Source organism: Phocoena sinus, chromosome 21, assembly GCF_008692025.1.
Source record: "Phocoena sinus isolate mPhoSin1 chromosome 21, mPhoSin1.pri, whole genome shotgun sequence".
Lineage (NCBI taxonomy): Eukaryota > Metazoa > Chordata > Mammalia > Artiodactyla > Phocoenidae > Phocoena > Phocoena sinus.
Window position 1 is genome coordinate 22,928,310 of NC_045783.1, and position 23,009 is coordinate 22,951,318.

The window sequence follows — 23,009 nt, forward strand, 5'->3', positions numbered from 1 at the left end:
TTAGATGTAATAATATCGGGATTTTTTAAGAAATTGCCCATAATTTTTAGAGGCACCTACAGAAGTATGTAGTGTCTTGAATTTGCTCCAGAATACTTCAGTGGGGAAAATAAAAGAGATAACAGAAACCAGTGTAACAAAGTCTTAATAATAAATGATTGTTGAATCTGGGTGATGAGTACATGGATGTTCAGGTGAACACTGAAAGATCTGAGCAGATGATAAAGTTTTATGATTCTTCTCCTGATTTGGTAAAGTAGTAAGTCTTGTCTTATTCTGAATGCATGTGTGCCCTTGCAGGTGGGCACACATACACAGACACACACACGCTACTTTCTGACTTGGGACAGCTCCGGAAACCAAGAAACTCATTCAGCATTAAGCCTAGCTAGAGTAGGGTGATCAACCATCCCAGTTTGCCTGGGATGCATGGGTTTCCTGAGACTAAGAATGTCTCGGGCAAACCAGGATGAATTGGTTACCCTAATCTGAAAAATTCAGGAGGATTTGATCTAGGTCAAAGTGGAAATCTTAAAGAAAACCTCAGTACACTACACATCATGAAGTTAGGCAGCTCTCTGATGACTTACATCCTGGCTTCTCAGTTGTGGTTTTGTTCTTTCCTAGGGAACGCTTCAAACATCACACAGGACTGTGTTGAAATGTGGTGTAAATCTTTCACACAAATTCAAAATCAAATTCACCAAGCTGGATTGTTCATATCCCCTGTTCTCTTTTATTAACGTAAATCAAAAGCCAACCATAACTTTCATTTCTTTTTTTACTAGTATGAGGCACTGTGTTAAGCCTTCTAACGTAAAATTAAGATATGCTGTTCATTCTCAATGAGCTCACAGTGGATTAGAGGAGACAGACACATAGATATTTAACTATATGATTTCATGACAGGTGTTACAGTAAAAGATTGTGGCAAATAGTTTTAAGACTGTCTTTGGCAATCTTTTTAGTGACCACTTTTTGTTGCAAAAGTAGTGTCCAAAGACAGAATAAGAGGAAAGGAGATATTTATCTGGAGTACTGGTATTTTGGAATCTCATTTTAAAATCTTGTTTAAGGATTGCCCCAAATTTTGTACAGGCAGACCTCGTTTTACACTTCGCTTTAGTGTACTTCTCAGACACTGTTTTTACAGATGGAAGATTTGTGGCAACTCTGCGTTGAGCAAGTTTGTTGGCGCCATTTTTCCAGTAGCATTTGCTCACTTCATGTTTCTGTGTCACATTTTGGTGATTCTCACAATATTTCAAACTTTTTCATTATTCTATTTGTTATGGTGATCTGTGATCAGTGGTCTTTGATGTTACTACTACGACTTGCTGAAGGCTCAGATGATGGTTAGCATTTTAATAATGTATTTTTTAACTAAGATATGTACTTTTTTTAGACATAACACTATTACACACTTAACAGACTACAGCATAGTGTAAATATAACTTTTGTATGCACTGGGAAACCAAAAAATTTGTGACTCACTTTATTGCGATATTCACTTTATTGCAGTGGTCTGGAACAAAACCCACAATATTTCTAAGGTATGCCTGTACTTTGTAAAAATAGAACAATAATAATAGTCTTAAGAAATTAAGAATTTTTATAATATTTTATGTTTCTTAGATGAGAAGTGCTGTCAAGATTGGGATATTCTGTCTCTGTGTTAACTTCAAAAGCTTTCTCAGTACTAACAAACTGAGGAACCTTTCCCCAGTACCCAGCAGTCATTTGTGAGATAGCCATGTGTGTTTTGTGTTAAATGCTAAAATTCCCTAAGGATTGAATATGTAATAATACATTTAAATCTTGAGACGTAGTTTTCATGATTTCTTTGCTCAGTAGGAAAAAAATATTTGGAAATTAAATTTTGATATTCTAGGCACATAATAAAATATAGGTCTTCCAAAGGTGATGGCTGCATTGTGTATCTATAGAATTTTCTTGCTTTGATATTTAATCCTTAGGAATACTTTGTCTTCCATTGTTTGGATTTGTTAAGGAGTCATGTGTGAAATTAAATTTAAGTGGGAAAATATTTTGTTATTTGTAGGCCTTTAGTTTTTTTAGCAAATTAATAATTGTGGCAGTTGAGCTGTTTGGAGTGAACCAGAGTGAACGATGAGGTCAGAAAGTTGGAGGTAGTAATGAGAGATTGTCTGTGGCCTTCTAGATCATTATAAAGACTTCAGCTTTACTTAGAGTGAGATGAAGAGCCATTGGAAGATTTTGAGCTGAGGACCGGAACATCTAACATTTTAACAGGATCACTCTGCTGCTATGTTTCATAGGCTCTCAGAGAATTATGCTGGAAGCAAGGAGGCTGTTACAACCAATCAGCTGAGAGAGGATGGTGCTTAGACCAGGATAGTGATAGTAGATGTGGTGAGAAGTGATGGGATTCTGGAGAGACTTTGGAGATAAAGCCAACAGAAATAGTCTGATGCAGTGAGCATAGTGTGTGAGAGAAAGATGACAATCAAGAAAGACTATCAAAGTTTTTGACCTGAGTAACTAAAAGGATGGAGTTGCCATTAACAGCAATAGGAAATTCTGCAGAGTAGCTTTTGGAGGGAATACTAAGAGCTCAGTTTTGGACATGATAAGCATGCAGTGTCTCCTGTATATCCATAAGGTGATGTCAAGTAGGACGTTAGATTATGAGAGTTTGGAGTTCAGCAAAGAAGACTGAACTGGAGATAGAATTGAGGAGTTGTCAGCATATAAAAGTTGTTTAGAGCCCCAAGACTGCATGAGATCACCAAAAGAGTGAGTGTAGATAATGAGGAAAAAAGGTCTAAGGACACAGTCCTGGAGTTCTCCAATGTCAAGAAAGTGAGGAGCAACCAGAAAAGAAGTGTGGGTACCTAGGTGTCCTAGACACCAAGGGGAAAACATTTCAAGAAGGAAGAAGTGCTCAGCTATGTCAGAGGATGCTGATAGGTAAAGTAAGATGAGGACTAATAAATGACCGTTAAGAAGTAACTTCTAAGATACTTAATAAGGTGATAATAAGCAATAACCACCATTTGTTGAGCTTTCTCAATGTGATACTGTATTAGGTGCTTTATATAGTTATCTATAATGCATGAAATAGCCTTATATGGTAGGAATTATAATTCTCATTTTACAGATATTAGAAACCAAGGCTCAGAGACATTAAGAAATTAGTCCAAAGCCATATACCTTGTAAATTTTGCAGAGGAGGAATGCAAACCCAAGGCTTAAAAGCCTCCACTCACTTCCTTATTTTGTGCTGCCTGCGCTTCTGTTAAAGTTGCATCCACAGTTTTATAACAGGTTGTCAGTTGTTCCTATTTTAACTATGCATGTATGTGTAGGGTAAGTTAATGCATTATTGTATGCTGCAAATCTGTATCATAAAAATCAAAGATAAATGTATATATATAAGTTTATGTTTCCTATGGCCTGATTCCAAGAAGAAAACTTTGAATTATGAGATTTATTTAAGTAAGGATTCTTTTTTCTGTAAACATTTTACAATATGAAAATATTAGTAATAACATTTCTCTTACAGCAGAATAATATTAAGATGGGTTTTTGATAAGAGTTTTTATATTTGCAGTTGTTTCCTACTTTATCACCCTACATGTTTTTTATTTTATTCTTTTTTTTTTTTAAAGAAGATGTTGTGGGTAGGAGTTTATTTATTTATTTTTGCTGTGTTGGGTCTTCGTTTCTGTGCGAGGGCTTTCTCTAGTTGTGGCAAGCGGGGGCCACTCTTCATTGCGGTGCGCTGGCCTCTCACTATCGCGGCCTCTCTTGTTGCGGAGCACAGGCTCCAGACGCGCAGGCTCAGTAGTTGTGGCTCACGGGCCTAGTTGCTCCACGGCATGTGGGATCTTCCCAGACCAGGGCTTGAACCCGTGTCCCCTGCAGTAGCAGGCAGATTCTCAACCACTGCGCCACCAGGGAAACCCCCTATTTTATTCTTTTTTTCGCTCTACATGTTTGACTTGTAAAGTATTCCCAACAAAAAATCTGTTTTAAGAATAAATATGAGGTGTGTAAACTGACAGTGACTGCTGTCTTGTGCACAGTGATGCCTTAAATGTTTGATTCTTGTGTTTGCTAGTTTACAGCCAACACAAAATTATCAAGTAACATGTGTGAGTATTTTACAAATGGGCCTGCTTTCCTTTTTTTTCCAAACCAAAATTACACTCTGTTAATTATCCTAGCATTTAGAAAATTACTCTTATCGTTGCTATGCCATTTGGTAGTTGAGGTATAAAGTTGGCACTATGTGGTAACCATTCACTAGATCACATGATTTTAATTGCTTTGCATCAGAAGATAGCATTTAGTATATAATGTTTAGTGATAAATTTTTTTCTAGAGGAAAAACTCCTGGACTCTTAGTAGTATAAGCTTGTTCAAATCATCGTTTGTTCTCAATTTGTACTTTTTCTTTTTGCTTTATACCATTTCCTCAAATTTATTGCAGGCATTTCACAGATTTTTATGTGCCTTCCAATGATACTATTTAGTTTGCACAGTTAGCATCCACATTGGAATGACTCCTCAGAAAGTTTCATCCTGCTTGTTCTGTACTCACTCTCCCTGTGAGTTCATCCACTCCCATAGCTCAACTACCTCTACTTAGATGCTGCTACCATTTTGCTAACTGACACTGTCATTATCTCCCTCCTAGATTAGTCCTGCAGGCTTCTATTCAGGTCTTCCTGTCGTCAGATTTGCCCTCCCTCTCCAGTTTATTCTCTACTGAGTAACCAGAGTGATCTTTCCAAAACTCCATTCTTAGTCCCATTACCACTAGGGTATCGTATAGGCTCTCAAACACAATAAACCCAAACCTCACATTCTCTCCCTTTGGGTTCCCTTTCCTTCCCTTCCCTTCCCTTCCCTTCCCTTCCCTTCCCTTCCCTTCCCTTTCCTTCTCTTCTTCCCTCTCTCCCTCCCTCCCTTCTTCCTTCTTTTCCTTCCTCTATCACTGACATTTCCAAACTGGAAGCTGCTATATCCCTTACTACTTATTATCAATTATCAGATTCTAGCAATTCTCCTTCTTAATAGTTTTTGACACTCACTCCTCAACTTCATTTTTTAACAACTGCTCTTTTTCAGGCCTTCTATCACTTTCTACTATTTCAATTACAGAGCCTTCTAGTTTATTTGAGTTATATAAGTTTTAAAATCATACAGATTAAAAATTATATTACCATTTTCAAAGCATTATAGATAATTTTTAGTCTCATGATGATTTTTTAAAATCCAGAAACTAGATATAATTTTTTGTTTTGGCCTTCTATATGAACAATTAGTGTGTGTGTATATGTATTCATTCATTTAGGGACTTAGTTTATTTTCAAGAATAAGAAATATATACTATTATTGACCCAACTATATACAAATAAAATTTTGTAAGAGATACTTAATATGAAAAAAGAAAATCTTTTTGTGCATCAGCAATGAAATTGTCACCTTTTCATTATAATATTAAATGTCAGCTATGTCCTATGAGAGCTTACTGACACATTGACCATTCATCCAAAGCAGTTACTATCTCTTGAGGAAGCTTCCCAACTGCAGTTTAAAGTCAAATTCAGCCCTGAAAGTGGGCCAAGAAGGAGTGACAGGAACTAGATTTACCTTCCTTCCTGAAACAATTTAAAAAAAAAACTGGATAAAATATATGAAACTGGTTTTCAGAAGTTGAACATCAGGCAGTACATAGTAGTGATCCTTGAGTGATAGGAATCAAATAAGGTGAGTTCTGTGATTGCTCCAGGTTGCTGCCTAGAAAGAATTTCCAGGCCTTGATGCAGGGAGGGAAAATCCAGGAGGCACCCAGTGGTTTCCCTGACTCGAGAAGATGGAATTAGAAGATTGAGGAGACCAAGGTGGCAAGAGTTAGCAAGGTGGAGGACCAGGGAAGGGAGAGCTGCACAGAGAAGAGAGCTCCAGAGAGCTGCAAAGGATCCCCTTACTATCTTCAGCTGAGTACTGATTAATACAGATATGAGGAAACTACCTGAGGCTGATAAAGGAACCACCCAAAAGGATTAGAGGTAACAATCCTAGCAACTCACAGAGACTTTAATCATTTCTGTTGCCACCAGCCAGAAGGGACAAACCTCATAATTCATTAGATATCATAGAGTACTCAAAAGGGTAATGCTTCAGTAGAAGGGGAAAATTAGTCCTAGAACAAAGGCTGCTCTGGTCCTGCTTACAAAGCTTAAACACAAGCTTTGAAAACAACCTAACATCTGTACAATTGGAGTCCCCAAAAGAGAGAATGGTAAGGGAGAGGGCAGAAAAAATATTTGAAGAAATAATAGCTGAAAGTTTTCCAAATTTGATGAAAACTGTAAATAATAGATCGAAGAAGCTCAGCCAGCCCCAAGCACACACATACACCAAAAAAAGAAGGAAAAAAAAAAAAACTGTACCAAGGTACATCACAAGTCAAATTTCTTAAAGTCTGTGATAAAAAGAAATTATGAATGTATCCAGAACAAAAATCACATGTACATAGGAGTAAAGATAGCATGTAGGCAGATTTCTAGTCTGAAACAATGCAAGCCAGAAGATAGTGAAACAACATCTTTAAAATGTTAAAGGATGGGGAAAATAAGCCCTGAAAATAATTTGGTAGTCCCTAGAGGTATCATTTACAGTAACATTTGACAGGTGTCTGAAGGCAGAAACTTGGATGGGCTGCTTGTTTGATGATTCAGAAATTTTAGTCATCTGTTTTTATGTGGCATTTTACATTTTAAAGGTATGTGGGTATATGTGGGAGAAAACTTTTCATGCACTTTTGAAATAGCTAGGATGGGTGGTTTTATCTCCATTTTACATGTGAGGAAGCTGAGCTATGTAGGTAATATAACTTTCAGAGTTCCACAAGTCCAGGACTGTGATCATGTTTCCTGACTTCCTATTCAGGACTCTTTTCCAAACTACCTGATCTCATTATTAGCTGTGTATTGCTCAAAAATAGTTCCTAAACTTAGAGACTGTCAGAACATATAAAATGTATGGAGTGCCTTGAAAGCAGTAATAGATAGCACAGTATTAAGTAATTCTATTGTATCAAAACATGTGAAGAAAATAAATGGAAAATCTTATTAAATCCCAAGGCCCAAAATAGAAGACATGAGACATGGTAGTACATTAAAGTATATTAGACCCTGTGTGAAAAGCCATTACAGTATTGAAACTTTAAATAAATGAGCAGAGGTGGGAAAATTGCTATGGTTGCAGAGAAACTTTTAATTAAAGTAATGTTATTTCTGATTTTTTTTAAAAGGTGAGGACACATTTGATTATTTTAATTATCATATTATATGTGAGCAGAGCACCTTTTAATAACTTGGTTCAAATTAAAATGTGGCAGAAATTAGTTGGGAAGAAACTTATTTTCCTCCTCTATCTATACTGCATATGCAGTACATAAAATAGAAGAATTAAATACTATCTTGACATATTTCATCGTATCCAAGGTAGGGAATTAATTCTGACCCATTGCTAGCAGCCTAATGGAATGAATACGGTCCATCGTCTTTTTTGTTTCCACTAGAATTTCTTCAAATATTCTTCAGAGATGCTTTTCAACTTTTCCTATTAAAGAGAAATTTTGACAGCTAGCTCTTTATGATAGAATTGGGATTGAAAAGTTAGAATTTGAAAGGTGGACAGGATGCAAGTAACGTAAAGAAGAATGTTTCCAATTATGAGCAATATGAGCCCCGACATGTCTTGCAGAACAGTATGAATGGTCCATGATGGAAAGAAATTAAGAAATAATGTGGAATAGGTAGGGTAGGGCTTGATAACTGAAGGCCTTGAAAAACCAGTAGGAGAAGTAGGTGAATGGCACTGAAGTTAGAATTTACTCCTGAGATGAGTGAATCGTCTCTCATCCAGTTAGGAAATAGGAATTTTTGGCACTTCACCTCAGTATTTTCTGTGTATGTTAACACTCATTGTCTTTAAATAAATAAATACAGATTAGATGCCAAAGCAACAATTATTTACCTGAAGAGGGAGATACATTTTTCTTTCTCTTTTCTATCTAGTCAATTCCGACATTTTTCTTTCTCTTTTCTATCTAGTCAACTCCTTTACATCTAGCAGCGGGCTACAACCGAGTTCGGATCGTTCAGCTTCTTCTCCAGCATGGTGCTGATGTGCATGCAAAAGACAAAGGGTACGTGTATCAGCCTATTTCCTGTAATGGTTTCATTCATGGATATTTACTCTTTGTTTTCAACATCTGATACACTAAAGTTTTTGAGCACTGGACAAAATCTTATATCCCATTGCCTTACAAGCTTGTGTAGCATTTTAAGAATGTTCAGAGTGATTTGACTTCATTTTCACGTTCCTACTAATTAAGGATTCTTCTCATAACAATTTCCTAAATTAGTTTAATTTTATTGTATTCTATTATTTGAAGTTAAAATTTGTTTCTCTCAATTGCAATTACTATTTTTCAACTCTTAAGTTACACTTTAGAAAGATAGATAAATAAAAAATTCTGATAATCCAGTAACATAACTATCCTATTTATCAGGTATGAAAGGACCATCTCTTACTAATAAACTAAAATCATAAGTATACGTAAGTATACAATATTCTGATTTTATCCTGATGAAATCTTGGCCATCTAAACTGAGAAAACCTAAAAGGTCCTTATGAAGGTTGATATGGGAGAGAGTTGTCTGGGAACCAAGAAAGCAGTATGTCATTTATTTTATGAATAGGTGCATTTTGGAAACCTTTGTACCACTTTCCTAGCTAACCTCCAGGGAAATGTGAGTTGGATCTGCTAGCCTATGTGATGGGCTAACATTTCTCATTATGCCACTTTAATATCTAAAAGATAATTGACCTGACTGCCCAGATGAAGTAGTGTTCATATTACACTGATAAGCAGCATAAAGAAAAGAAGCCCTGGAGCAGGCTTTTGTTCACTTTGCCCCTCTCCATGTCAGGAAACATAGACAAGAAGAAAGAGCTCAGTACTTGAGACAGCTCTCAGAAGAGGAGTCCATCATTTAAAATCTGCTCTTTTTGGTGCTCTTTCTCTCTTGCCTGCGCCAGGTTCTGTGCCACATGTGAATGGTGTTCCCATAGTATAGGGGCACAAATGCCTGATGCTCTTGTAAATCTCTTTTCCTTTGTGCATGTCTGAAAGCAGATGGTGTACAATAGGTGAGTCCTCAAGATAAGTACACCACAAAAAAGAGGGTCTTTGACTCATGCAGAATGATAACTCGGATATGCAAATTGTAATGGTTTGGATATTGAATTCTTATGCTGGAAATTACCATGAAAGTGAAATAAAATGGTAGGAATATTTCAATTCACTATCAGTTAACATGTATTTTCTATATATACTTACTGTATAAAGCATGCGATTTTCAATTAGTACATGCACTTCTTCCTTTTATCAAAATGCTTTTCTAATTGGTGCTTTTATCATTATATTTAATGACATACATAAAACAAGATAAATACAAAAGGTTGAGCATTGTTATGCTTTGTATTCTCTTATTTAATACTTCAAAATATTTTAAACATAATTGTACTACGATTTATTAGATTTTGTTTCTTAGCACTTCTTGGATAAATGACTCTAAGTTCTTTGAAATGTCAGTATTTTAATTGGCCTTTTTCCATTTAGTGGACTTGTTCCTCTCCATAATGCATGTTCATATGGACATTACGAAGTCACAGAACTGCTACTAAAGGTAAGAGAAATTAAAAATATTGAATATTATTTGCTTTTTTTTTTAACTCATCATGAGCTTTCATGGGAGTTTTTTGCCAAGATTTTTAAGATAATAAAATTGTTTTTTTTTAAGGTTCACCATTGCCTTAAAATTTTTTAATTATTCAGCTTATTTTAAACTATTTTTTAAAAGCTGAAATTAAAGAAATTAAAACAATTGTTGACATTTCAGAGTTATAACTGAAATTTACAGTCAAATAAGCGAGTTTTTTGATCCAGTGAAATGATTAGTGACCATTAATTTTTTTTTTCTCAATTCAGCATGGAGCTTGTGTTAATGCTATGGATCTCTGGCAGTTTACCCCACTCCATGAGGCTGCTTCCAAGAATCGTGTAGAGGTCTGCTCTTTGTTACTTAGTCATGGTGCCGATCCCACTTTAGTCAACTGCCATGGCAAAAGTGCCGTGGATATGGCTCCAACGCCTGAGCTCCGGGAAAGATTGACTTGTATGTATTTATATCCTGAAGTCAACATCGCTTGTTGTAAATTGTAACATCTTTCTTTTTTTTAATATTAATTAATTTATTTGGTTGCGTCAGATCTTAGTTCCAGCTCGCCAGTTCCTTAGTTGTAGCACATGGGCTCTTTAGTTGTGGCATGCATATGGGATCTAGTTCTCTGACCAGGGATTGAACCCGGGCCCCCTGCATTGGGAGTGTGGCATCTTAACCACTGTTCCACTAGAATATCTTATTTTTGTTATTAGGGCTGTTGTTTTGTCTAACTTAGATAATAGACTTCTCTTCTTACATGTTCACTAGCTTATTATCCTCTTTTCTTATCATTACTTTTCTTTTTGAATTCTACAGGAACCTCACATACATATACTATGTTTATTTTGTGTTTATTGAAGCCTAATTCTAATTCATGTGTTAAGTAAGGCTCCTTTTTTTTTTAAAGATAAAAGAGGATGATGAGTCCATCAATAACCATCTATTGAATACCTACTATGTTCCGGGAACTTGAAATATAGCAGTGTACAAACCAGAAAAAAAATCTCTAAGCTCAGAGGTTATATTCTTGTGCTATTGGTAGTAATAGATGATATCTAACATTATGGAGTACTCACTATTTCCCAAGCCCTGCAAGTTGCACATTCATGTTTTTATTTATGTGTGTTATAGCCCAAGTGCAATCACTTGCCCAAATTTAAATAAGATAATTTTTATGATTTGGTGGAAGTAATCTTCTCAGGTACTGATACATATTACCTATGTTTACATATGCATGTTTTTAAATAAACTTTTAGAATAGTTTTAGATTTACATAAAACTTAACAAAAATAGTACAGAGAGTTCTTTTATACCCTATATGCAGTTTCCCCTATAAACATATTAATATGGTACATTTGTCAAAATAATGAACCAATACTGATACATTATTAATTAAAGGCTGTACTCTATTCAGATTTCCTTATTTTTTTTTACTGAAAGTCCTTTTTCTGTTCCAGGATCCCATTCAGGATACCACATTACATTTAGTTGTCATATCGAATACTGAGATATATTTAATTCTATACGTAGGCACTACAGGTTTAAATTAAAGTAGGCATTACCTACCTAATTTTTAATTTGTCCTATGGTTGATATTCTCTTACATCTAGTATTCTAAGAATCAGATAACTAGATTTAAACACCTGAGAAAACCTTTAAATGATAATTTAAGAAAAAGGCATAGTCAGAATGAAAACATCATTTAAGTTTAAACAGATTGTAAATTAGTTTATGTTAAAACAGGAAGAGTTCCTTGCAGTTTTGATCTTGTTTAAATGGAAATTTAAACTTATTTTGGTACCGGAACAGATGACATCTACTAGATTACAGGCCAGCGCAAACCAGATTATAACTGGGCAGATGTCTTAGCAATGAATCCTTATAGAAGTGCATTTATTCTCTCTCCCACTCATATGACTCTTGCCATATGTTATCTTGCATTATATAGTGCATTTTTCTATGTGTCGTTCTGTCTCCCCAGTGAAGTTTAAATTCTTAGAAAGACCTTTGGTTTTATTATTCTGTCTTCTTAGCACCTATACAATGCCTTGTTACCTAATAAAATGTGTTGATGGTAATTGTGCTTGGGTCTGTATCTGCCTGCCCCCAACTTAGCACAGTGCATTGTGCATGCTGTGTGCCCAGCAGGTTTATTGAATTGAATTTAACTTAACTCAAAATTTATTTTTTACATCTTTTTCTAATTTCTTTCTTTTAGTTTTATACCCTGGGCTCAGCGTCATCCCCATGTCACCAATTTGACTTCTTTTTTCCTTTGAGTCATTTTGTAAATTATGAGTACTGTTATGGGTTTTTATGTTGTATTTCACTGGTCTACCTGATTCCACTGTAAACATTAAGATTTAACCCAAATTTGTATAGTTTTGTAAAGGAAGAAGTTCCCTGATTAGAGTACTTTGCGACCTTCTCAGTATCTCCTTTATTTTATTAAATAAGATTCTACCAAGGAATTATCTGAAGGAAAGGATGTAACAAAGTTGGAACTTTTCTAACCAGTTTTCATCCTCACGCTCACTGCTTTATACTAGGCAACCACAATGACAGAATTCTTTTTAAGAAAATTATACAGGAAACAAAAACAATATTTTGATCATACGCGTGGTTACAGCATTTTCATTACACACACATTTTTTTTGCTCTTTCTTGTTTACTTTTTTATTTGTTATTTTCATGAAGCCGATTGAACACAATAGTGCGGGTTCTGCACACACTGGAGCTGAAAATACTAAAAGTAGCTTTTATTCTTGTTTCCAAATGCATTTAGAAAGAGAGATTTTAAGGTATTTTATAAATATTAAGTTTTCAGGGTAATTGGGATTTCTGAAGTTTCATAGGCCTGTACTTTGAAGAATTTAGCAGTGATAAAGTACCACTAAACAAGAGGTTATATAAAGATGTTTTTTCCCCAAACCTGCCATGACTTATTTTATAAATATTCAGCATTCATGCAATAAATACTTATTGGCCACCTACTATGTGCCAAGCACTGTGCTAGGTGATGGGACTACCGTAGCAGGTAAGACAGTGTGATAAGTCCTCTGATATACAGCTAAAGGCATGTACGAAGGACTTCATAAGAAGGAATCCTAATGGGGAACAACAGGAAGGCTTATCCAAGTATCTGAATTGAGACCTTGAGTGACGAGTAGTAGTTGATAAGACACGAGTATGTGCACACGTGTGTCTCCGTGTGTGTCTCTGTCTATTTAAAATTGCCTTCCTTTTAATTAATTGATTAATTAATTAATTTATTTAGGCTGTATCGGGTCTTAGTTGCGGCATGCGGGATCTTTCATTGCAGTGGGTGGGCTCTTTGTTGCAGCATGCGGGCTTCTCTCCAGTTGTGGCACGTGGGCTCCAGAGCATGTGGGCTCTGTAGTTGTGGTGTGCGGGCTTAGTTGCCCCACAGCATGTGGGATCTTAGTTCCCCAACCAGGGATCGAACCCACATCCTCTGCATTGGAAGGTGGCTTCTTAACCACTGGACCACCAGGGAAGTCCCTCTTCCTGTCTTTTGAAGAAGAGCAGAAAGTGACATGGGGCCCTCAAAGGAAAGGGAGAAAGGAAAAGAGAAAGAATTCAGCCAAGTGACTCAGCTTTGCTGTGCACCTGAAGCTATCACAACATTGTTAATCAGCTATACTCCAATATAAAATAAAAAGTTAAAAAACCTGAGAGATACTGTCAGTACTTTATGCCTGATAATATCAAATATTTATATGAAATGGGAAAATACCTAGAAAAAAAATCTTACTTTAAAAAAAAAAAAAAAAGAATTCAGTACCAGACAGATGCAAAGGCAGGCCTGGAATTAATGTAACATATTAAGTCACATATCATTATATCTTTTTAGAACAATGTTCAGCTTTTTGTTAATAAGTAGTCATATCAAAATACAATCCAACCTTGTAAAATAGAAAATAAGATGATTTGCTTTTAATGAGTAAGAGTGGTGGATTCTTACTTATGCAATTAATTTAGAAATGCCTTTTTAAAAATCTCTTACTTGCTTATACAAATAATAAATAAACATTAACTGTTCTTTGAAAAATTTTCAGACTCTGGCACTTCCCACATAATTCAGTTCTTCCCTTCTCTGTGTCAGGGCATAATCACTATTAACATTTTGGTGAATATTTCTCTAAATGTCTTTTTTATATCATTAGTTATATTTAGTTATGGTGGCAGTAGAAGTAGTAACAGTACCAAAAAAAGGGTCAGCCTGTCCTCCTCATTTGCTACTTGAATTTTCATTTAATAATATATACTTTCACGTCAGTATATACATAGACCTATCTTTTTGTTTAAGAGTTATAAAGTATTCCAGTGTATAAGTATTCACAAATTATTTAACTGGTTTCTATTTGGTGAACATTTAGGTTGCTTGTTTTAAAACTTTGCTGGAGTGAGTATCTTTATGAACTCCGAGTAGAAAATAGTCTTATTTCAAAATTTTTCATTGACCTACACCCTCATCCTTTGCACCTTTATCATCATATTGTCATTTGTTGCTGTTGCTAAAATAGAGGAATGTGTAAAATTAATAATTTTTCTACTTTATTTATAATCATGCTAATGATTTTTATAGATTTTAAATATTTATATGTCAACCATTATTTCATTAACAGATGAATTTAAAGGTCATTCTTTACTACAAGCAGCCAGAGAAGCAGACCTAGCGAAAGTTAAAAAAACACTTGCTTTGGAAATCATTAATTTCAAACAACCACAGTCTCATGAAACTGCACTGGTAAGATCCTATTGTTAATCCATTCCTTGGGTCTGTAATAGTAGTGTAAATGCAAAATACGATTTTCATTTCAGAAACATTAAGGTAACTTTAGTATCTGACGTGCCAGGAATTTGCATTTTCCTTTTTTTTTTTTTTTTTTTTTTTTGCGGTACACGGGCCTCTCACTGCCGTGGCGTCTACCGTTTACCGTTGCGGAGCACAGGCTTCAGGCGCACAGGCTCAGCCGCTCTGTGGCATGTGGGATCTTCCTGGGCCGAGGCACGAACCCGCGTCCCCTGCATCGGCAGGCGGACTCTCAACCACTGCACCACCAGGGAAGCCCCAGGAATTTGCATTTTAATATTGGTTGCATTGATTTTTAAATTTGGTTAGGGAGATAATTGCTTTCATGGATGAGAGAATAGACATTTGCTCAACCTTAATCTGAAAATTATTTTTACTTTTGTCTTTACCCAACCATATTATAACAAATGTACTTTTGTGGCCAGTACTCTCATGAAATGCAAGATGTGATTTTTCTCTATAGAATCTTCTTTTTCTTGTGGTTGCTAGATAAATACTGTATTTGCTTTCTACCAACGATTAAATTATTTTCAAAGATACCTGCATCATCATTTTGAGCAATTGTAGTCAAAGAATTGTTACATTCATTATAGAAAAATGGTATGCTTAGGAATTTTTTTGTTCCAGACTGTACAAATTTCTAAAACTATTCATGTTTTTTCTTCTAATGTACTTTGAGAAAGATTGTTCTATTTTCCTTGTCATTGACCACATTAAGTTTCAGGTATAGGGCTGGTTGGATTATACCTGAATTCAGAATTTAAGCATAAGTGATGCTTCTATCACAGACCTCTAAATATGCTTCAGTTAACATTCTTTATATCTGGCACAAAAGGGTCAAACTCTAGGCAGTACCTGCTAAAAACAACATTATAAGAGTTACCAAACCAAAATAGGCCAACTGTATGTATACTCAGAATATGGCTCTCATGCTGGGGTTTAGATACATTCAAGCTACACAGCATTTCTGCCAGGAGACACTCAAAGCCACAGAATGAACCTGACCTGCTTTTTTAGAGTGTTCATTCTGTTCATTAGTACGTAGTTTTCTTACTTTTTCAGTTTTAATACGAACATGAATATAAAATGAAGTTGAATATAAAAGTTGTATAAATAGAGGGTAAAACATAAAATTTCTGAGAATACTTCTCCCTCTAAGCTCCTTCAAGTCTGTTACCTTCTTACCTGTCCCTGGGCACATGGACTTATTCTCCTGTAGTGCTAGGAGTACCTCTGGGAAAGAGCTTGAGAAATATTGATTTATGTGGCTGACAGCCTACTGAAGGATTGAGTAATTCAGTTATAGATTTCTGTAGCTTTGGAGAGGCAGTATTCTGATACCTTCAAGTAAATATATACTGGATAATTACTTATTGGCTGAAGGAAAAGAAATGAAGTCTCTTACTGCTCAACTGAGAGCATAATTTCACCTTGGTTTAAAGGCTTATGTTTTATACTCCCAGTGTATTTAGGAGGAATTTTGATCATCTCCATAATGTTAAAATATATGTTTTGAGATAACAGTGTTTTAAATAGTCAGCAGGTGCTATTCAATTCAGAAATCTATTTTTACATAGAAGTTTATTAACTTGGTTTTCTTTACTTTACAGCACTGTGCTGTGGCCTCCCTGCATCCCAAACGCAAACAAGTGACAGAATTGTTACTTAGAAAAGGAGCAAATGTTAATGAAAAAAATAAAGAGTAAGTGCAGTTGCAGAAGGAGATGCTCAGTTCTTAAAGGGAAAGTGTGGTACAAGTTAGGAGATTACCTTTTCCTTTCCTCCTCTCCATAGTTTCATGACGCCCCTGCACGTTGCAGCAGAAAGGGCCCACAATGATGTCATGGAAGTTCTACATAAACATGGAGCAAAGGTAAGGCTCATGCCTGAGATAAGGTGCCAACCTTGGCATTGAGTAGCTAGCTGCACTTAAGACTATTCCTATTCTCTCTGATTCTCCCGAAGAAATTAATCTTATAAAGGACTGTTAGCATGTATTTGAATTCATAGACTCTCCTTTAAAGCTGATTTAAATCTTGTTACTAATAGAGATAATTACCTGTGTTTTATATTGTACTTTACTATCATTCTTCTATAAAGCAATAAAGGTGGCTATGGTCTTATCATTTGAAATACATTTCAACTTTATATTGTTTCACCTTAATATTGGAATTGATGTATTTTGGTAGTCAACATCAATTACGGTTTATCAGAAAGTAATTTATGTAAGTGATAGGTAAAATATTGCTACCTATTTTAAAGAACATTTGTTCCTTCAAACTGGTAATGATAATAATTTTCTCAAATAACCTTAATATAAAGAAATAAAATTTTAATAACAATTTTTATTGGCATTGTCTGTGTGACATTATCTGTAACTCATGACTCCATAAATTGCTTGAGGAAAATCTGCTTGAAGGGAAGCAAACTGGTTGTTTTTCGGAGGTACTTGAACTTGCAGATTTTTAAATCCTCAAGAGTGAATACTTTAAAGCAGGAGTCTCCAAAGTAGGGTGCAGACACTCTATGGAACATACAAGATGAGCCATTGGGTGTAGGAAAAAAATATTAGAATTTTGATTTATTAAAATAGTAATTTATTTACAAATGAAAAAGTTAAGATCTACAGTAAGTCCTCTACATACAAACAAGTTCTGTTCCGAGAGCATGTTCACAAGTCTAATTTGTTCTTAAGTCCAACAGAGTTAGCCTAGGTACCCAACTAACACAATCGGCTGTATAGTGCTGTACTGTAATAGGTTTATAATCCTTTTCACACAAACAATACATAAAAAACAAACATAAAAAATAAAGAAAACATTTTTAATCCTACAGTACAGTACCTTGAAAAGCACAGTAGTACAGCACAGCAGCTGGCGCTTCTTAGGTAGTACCAGCTACATCACCACTGCTTTTTATGCTTGCTTCCAGACATCCTGGGCTTGAAATAATGATACTGTACCACTGTACTCTATCCAGTACTGTAAAGTATACAAAAGCAGAACCACTTGTAGAGGATGCATTCATGTAAAAATGTATGCCAGACATGTGAACTAACTTACATGATTGGACATGGGAACGCACATTCGCTTCGTTGAAAGTTCGCAACTTGAAGGTTTATATGTAGGGGACTTACTGTACTAATATTTCATACACAGATTGATGCTGGCACTCTCATTATGTCCATGTGTCAGCCTGTCTGAGTCATGTCAGAGCCCAAGGTGTTTCGTGAGGAAGAACACGAGTTGTGTGGGGGGGGATTGACCGTGGTACACTCACTCGTCTGCTCACTTTCAGCACTTTGTGACACATTGCACTTTACATGAGTAGATTTATGGATATTATCCTAAATGGTAGAATCTTGATAAATATCGTTGTTGAAAATCAGAGGGAATGACCATGACAATCTTATAGCATAAAAAGCTTATCTGGCTATTTTATGAATCAGGATTTTCAGGTTGACGTACTTAGTTGTTGTGCCTTTTTTTTTTTTTTTAATGAAAATAAGGAAGTTCAAAATTTGCTGATAGTTCTGTGGTGACAAATGACTATTACTTGTATGTAGGTACTTTTTTTTTTTGAAGAGAAACATAATCAGAACCTTAAAGGTGAAAGTTATATATTTTAGAGTGAATGAGAAAGTAACTGCTCTTTAAAAGGAACTTTAACAAATGAAGAGGACATTTTGAAAACAGATTTTTAGAAAATATCCACTGTTTTGTGATTTTGTTGCCAAAAAATTATGTGTATTTATCACCCATCTGTCATATCTATATAATTTAAAAACTGGGCAACAGGATTTTCTAACCTGTTTTAAAGTTTTTGTTTTGTTTTTAAATTTGTGTTCAGGTAGTTTTTGAACCTATTAAAAATATTTTAATGCAACACCTCATAATAAGTTTGCAAGAATCAAGAAAAATGCAATTTTACTAGCAGAATTCAGTTAAAACCTTAGCATAATTAGTAAATTACATTAAAAAATAGACATTGTGATTTAGAAGGCTTTGCTAACAATGCACTTTTTCCAGGGGCACTACATATCTATGTGAAATCTTTTTAGCTAATCTAGCCAATGGGACCAACTATTGAAAATGAGCTTAGAATCAGACCCTCAAATCTACAACATAATTTTTATAAGATTTTTTAAAGTTTCTTTTAATTGAGCCAAATGATATTTTGTACGACTAATAATTTAAAATTTTTTTTAATTTTTAATTGTTTTACCTCTTTCCCATCCTTTGTAATTTTTTTGTATAAATTTTATATATATTTATTATGTATTAGTTTAGCCCTGCTTGGTTATAATTTACAAATGTACATAAATGTATATTGAGACGGTTCTTAAAACATTTTTTTATTCCTAAGGTGCATGATCCAAAACAGTTTGAATATCCTTTGCTTTAAAAGGACGGTTGATGTTTTTAATTAAACAGGATGAGCTGGAATGAAAGGAACAGAGTTCTACAGATTTATTACCTATTTTCAGGGTACAACTACTGCACTGTTGCATAAATAATGTCTTGTTGTTCTATCAAACAAAATAATAAGCTAAGTAGGCTTTCTGCTACACTTAAGAACATGGTATGTTTATCATTTACCTATTTTTAAAAATATCTTATGGCATTTATAATGTTCTTGAATAACCATTAATAATGCCCTTCATTTTGGGCAAGTATCTCTTTGTTGTCTCCCGCGAGTCATTTTATTTCCTGAAGGTTCAGTGAGAAATAACATTATTTTATATAACCTATCCTAGTCAGCATTACTCTAGGTCTGTGGTTCTAAATCTTTTTTCTGCCCTTCATGTTCGCAGTACATTCTCATCAGTAACGTCACAATTTATCAGTGGGTCATGTATACTTTTAACCACCCTGCTAGTGATGTAGAATGCCTTTTAGACTAGTATATCTTCCCTAGTCCTTCCACTTCAGTTCAACAAAATTGAGAATTCCTGTGACTAGGCACTTTAAATGGGAAAAAAAGTCATATTTAATCAGGGTTAGGAACCAATAGATAGAAATTTCCATCCTCCCCTTCACTCATTTCCTGGTCCCAAGGCAAACTGCTGTCCCTCAGGGCTAGTTTATCTGGTGACTAATGCATTAGTAAAAGCTCACTATAAAGACCCAACTTAGCTACTGTTGGGCCCTAATGTTTGCTTGCCTAGTGTTCTTTCTGGGCAACTTGTGGTTCCAATTTGATGTTCGAACGACTCATTGTTTCCATTTGATTCTAAAAGCACCTTCTGAACAAGTAGCCCCACTCCCAAATTAGGATTCAGCCCTCGTAGGCTGCTTCTACCATTCTGCTGTCTTCCCCTCCTCATGATGAACCTAGTTCTCAAGCTAAGGCTACTAAATCAGAAAAGGCAGAGAATTTGGTAGGGAGATCTAATACCATTAACTAACTTGTCTTACTTAGACAAATAGAACTTAGTAATATTTATATAAGCCAAAGCATTCTTTTGTGTAAAACTTGGTAATAAATACAAAGTACAGGTTCACTCAGCAAGTTAAGCATGTTGTGTATGTAACATAGACAGATATAGTTTTCAGTTTAGAATCTTCCACTTTCTAGTTTTATGACCGTGAACTTAATTTCTCTGAACCTCAGTTGACTCATTGGTGGTATGGGGGTATTAATACCTCCCCTACAAGGGTGTTTTTTTGTTTGTTTTGTTTTTTTGGTAAAAATTGAATGAGCTTATATATATATGTATGTTGTATAGTACCTGGCACACAAACAATACTTTGATTGCTAGTAAGTATGAGCATTGTATTTTTTTCTATATGTGTCTTTTCAAACTTATATACTAATTTCCTTTAATTATCTACATTTTATTTAAGAGATGTATATAATCCCTTTATAATTTGTTTTGATCCACTAGCTCAACATTGAGTTGTAAAATGATAAAGATTGTCAGCTGGATACTGTGGGAAATAGTTTGGAAGTTAAAGCAGTTACCAAACTTGAAGCTAATCCTGAACCAATTTAGGGGCATCAGTAATGAAAAAGGAAGAGAAAGACGAAAGCCATTTGGAAAGACTAATTGGGTGCTGGAATAGACTTAGAAAATGGTGGTAGTTGGAAATGAATTGGGTGCTGGAATAAACTTAGAAAGTGGTGGTACAATTAAGGAAGTAAGAAAGCTAGAAAGAAATACTGGTGTCCTATGTCTTGGTAATGATTTTGTACTTGGAGTTAATATGATAGAGGGACATTAAATAAAACTAGTGGTTGGAAATACAGCACTAGAGTATGAAAGAGAGCTTAGGATTAGAAAGATCTATTGGGAAGCCATTGACATAGTGATCATACATTGTGGGAATGAGGAAGGTTCCTGGTAGAGAATATGGAGAGATGAGTTGAGAGTCAAGGAATAACCTTTGAGGATTACTCATGTTTGTGGAACAGTAGTGGGAAGAGGAACTGAAAGGCTTATCATGGTGTCTGTTGAGTGCAACGGAGTGTGAAGAAGGAACAGGTGATTAGTGCTGCAGAGAGAAACCAAGGTAGACGATCCATTTAACTTGGCAATTTTCACATAAGGGCCTTGGTAGCTTTTGAAGGAGGTGTTCCAAAGATACAGAGGTAGAAAATTGTATCAGTTAGGGTCTTGGCAATAAATAGCACACTCAGAGTGGGTAATTTGAGGAAAGTTTAATAAAGGAGTTATATACAAAGGTGTGGGCAAGGTTTAGGAAATCAGCAAGGGATGAGGTAGTACCAGCAGCAAGTGGGAGCTATCATCATCCTGGGCCTGAAGGGGCAAGGAACAGGGAAGCTATATAGAGCAGGCCACCTGACAGCATCTGTAGCCTTTGATAAAGGCTATATCTAATCCATACTCCTCACTCTTCTCCTTCCCACCAGTCTCCTTGTCATTACTTCCCACTGGCCAAATACAGCGAAAAGTTAAGACCAAAAGAGCCCATTGATGTGATCCATACACGTGATTTTCCCAGGACACAGAGCACGGTGGAGGGTGGATGTGGGTCCAGGGAGGCAAGCAGGCAATATTTAGCAAAAGGACAGAAAACAAATGACTCTTAAGGAAAGGATGGTTATAAGAAAATGGGGTTATTAACCAACTTATCTGAGAAATCCACTTTTATAGGAGTAAACTTCTGTATCTTAAAAAATTAATAATTATCTCTACCAACCCCTGCTTCGCAAGATTACTGTAAGGCCTAAATGGGAAAGACATGAAGATTTTATCCTTTTTTCTTTATTATTGTTAATGTACCCTGGCATTCTGCATTCTGTTGCTACTGCCTTGTTTGCTATCATTATTAAGTACAACCTAAGCCCCAGTTGCATACGGTATTGTTAATACAGCAGATACAAAAGGTTTAATTCAGAAGTGCTTTTTTTTCATACATGAAAGCACTGCTATTTTGTCGTTAGTGAGCATCTGTTAAATGTGTGAAACATGAAAACTTTTTTTTGATGTTCGTATGTCTTAATTTGACAGATTTATTTATAATGTATGTCAGAAGAAATTGTGTCAATAGTCATTGGCATTAAATGGGCTTATTTCTCATATTGAGAGTGATCAAGACCTTTGCTCACTTTGGAGAAATGTGTTAGCTTATTTTAAGGATTTTATTAATGCTCTTCTAGAGGTGGATTGATAAGCAGATTCTATTAGGCCAAAGGTGTTAAAGTGCTTTTAAAGATATAGATCCAAAGTAGCTTTTATAGTTCAAATAATATCTGAAGTTTGATCATATCAAAATAAAGTCCAAAGGGGCCAGTGTCTCAGAGACATTTTAGTTACTGTTCAGTTAGATTGACTGACTCTAGATTAGACATAAGTAGAAATCTGTTTTATACTTATTTATATACATGCCTGCTTGTTACTTCTATGAGATAACCATGTGGTTAATCCCAAAGAAATAATCTGCAGGAATTCTAGCTGAGATTCGCAAAAGGCTGGAACAACAAGTTTTGAAACTGTTACCTTGGCTGCCATTCTCTCTCTGTGTCTGTCTCTCTTTCTGTTTCTGAGATTGTGTGGCTTTCTTTTCTCTGCTAGTCTTTGTTCATCTGCTTCATTCTTCTTTTTATAGACTATATTTTTCTGTTTTACTTCTCTATGGCCCAAATATGGTCTTTTCAGCCCCTACTTTATAAGCCTTTGGCTTAAAAATATACCATCTGCAGCTGCCATCTCTCCCAAGTCTCAGGGATGAGAAAGGGAGCGTATGAATAAGACTTTAGTTTGTTTAGCACAGCCATGGGATTGGCACCTCGAGTCTAATCAGCTGTGCTCTCTGCAACTTATTTCTCTGACAGTTAGGGCATGTGGGCAAGGTAAGTACCCCTTTAAGAAAGCGAAGAAAGTATGCACCATTATAATATAATATACCTCTTTTCAG

General features: G+C 35.4%; 1 protein-coding gene across 2 annotated transcripts in view; it reads left to right on the plus strand.

The window, feature by feature from the left end:
* The window catches only part of TNKS (tankyrase), a 180,694-nt gene that overhangs the window by 103,239 nt on the left and 54,446 nt on the right, over positions 1-23,009 (plus strand). For both annotated transcript variants that reach the window (XR_004347856.1, XM_032618357.1), the window contains exons 6-11: positions 8,115-8,209; positions 9,689-9,755; positions 10,058-10,244; positions 14,441-14,562; positions 16,239-16,330; positions 16,423-16,501. Coding sequence is in view for 1 of the 2 variants with exons in the window: in XM_032618357.1 (XP_032474248.1) it covers positions 8,115-8,209; positions 9,689-9,755; positions 10,058-10,244; positions 14,441-14,562; positions 16,239-16,330; positions 16,423-16,501 (642 nt within the window). In the remaining variant the exon portion in view is untranslated. The remainder of the gene's footprint in view (positions 1-8,114; positions 8,210-9,688; positions 9,756-10,057; positions 10,245-14,440; positions 14,563-16,238; positions 16,331-16,422; positions 16,502-23,009) is intronic.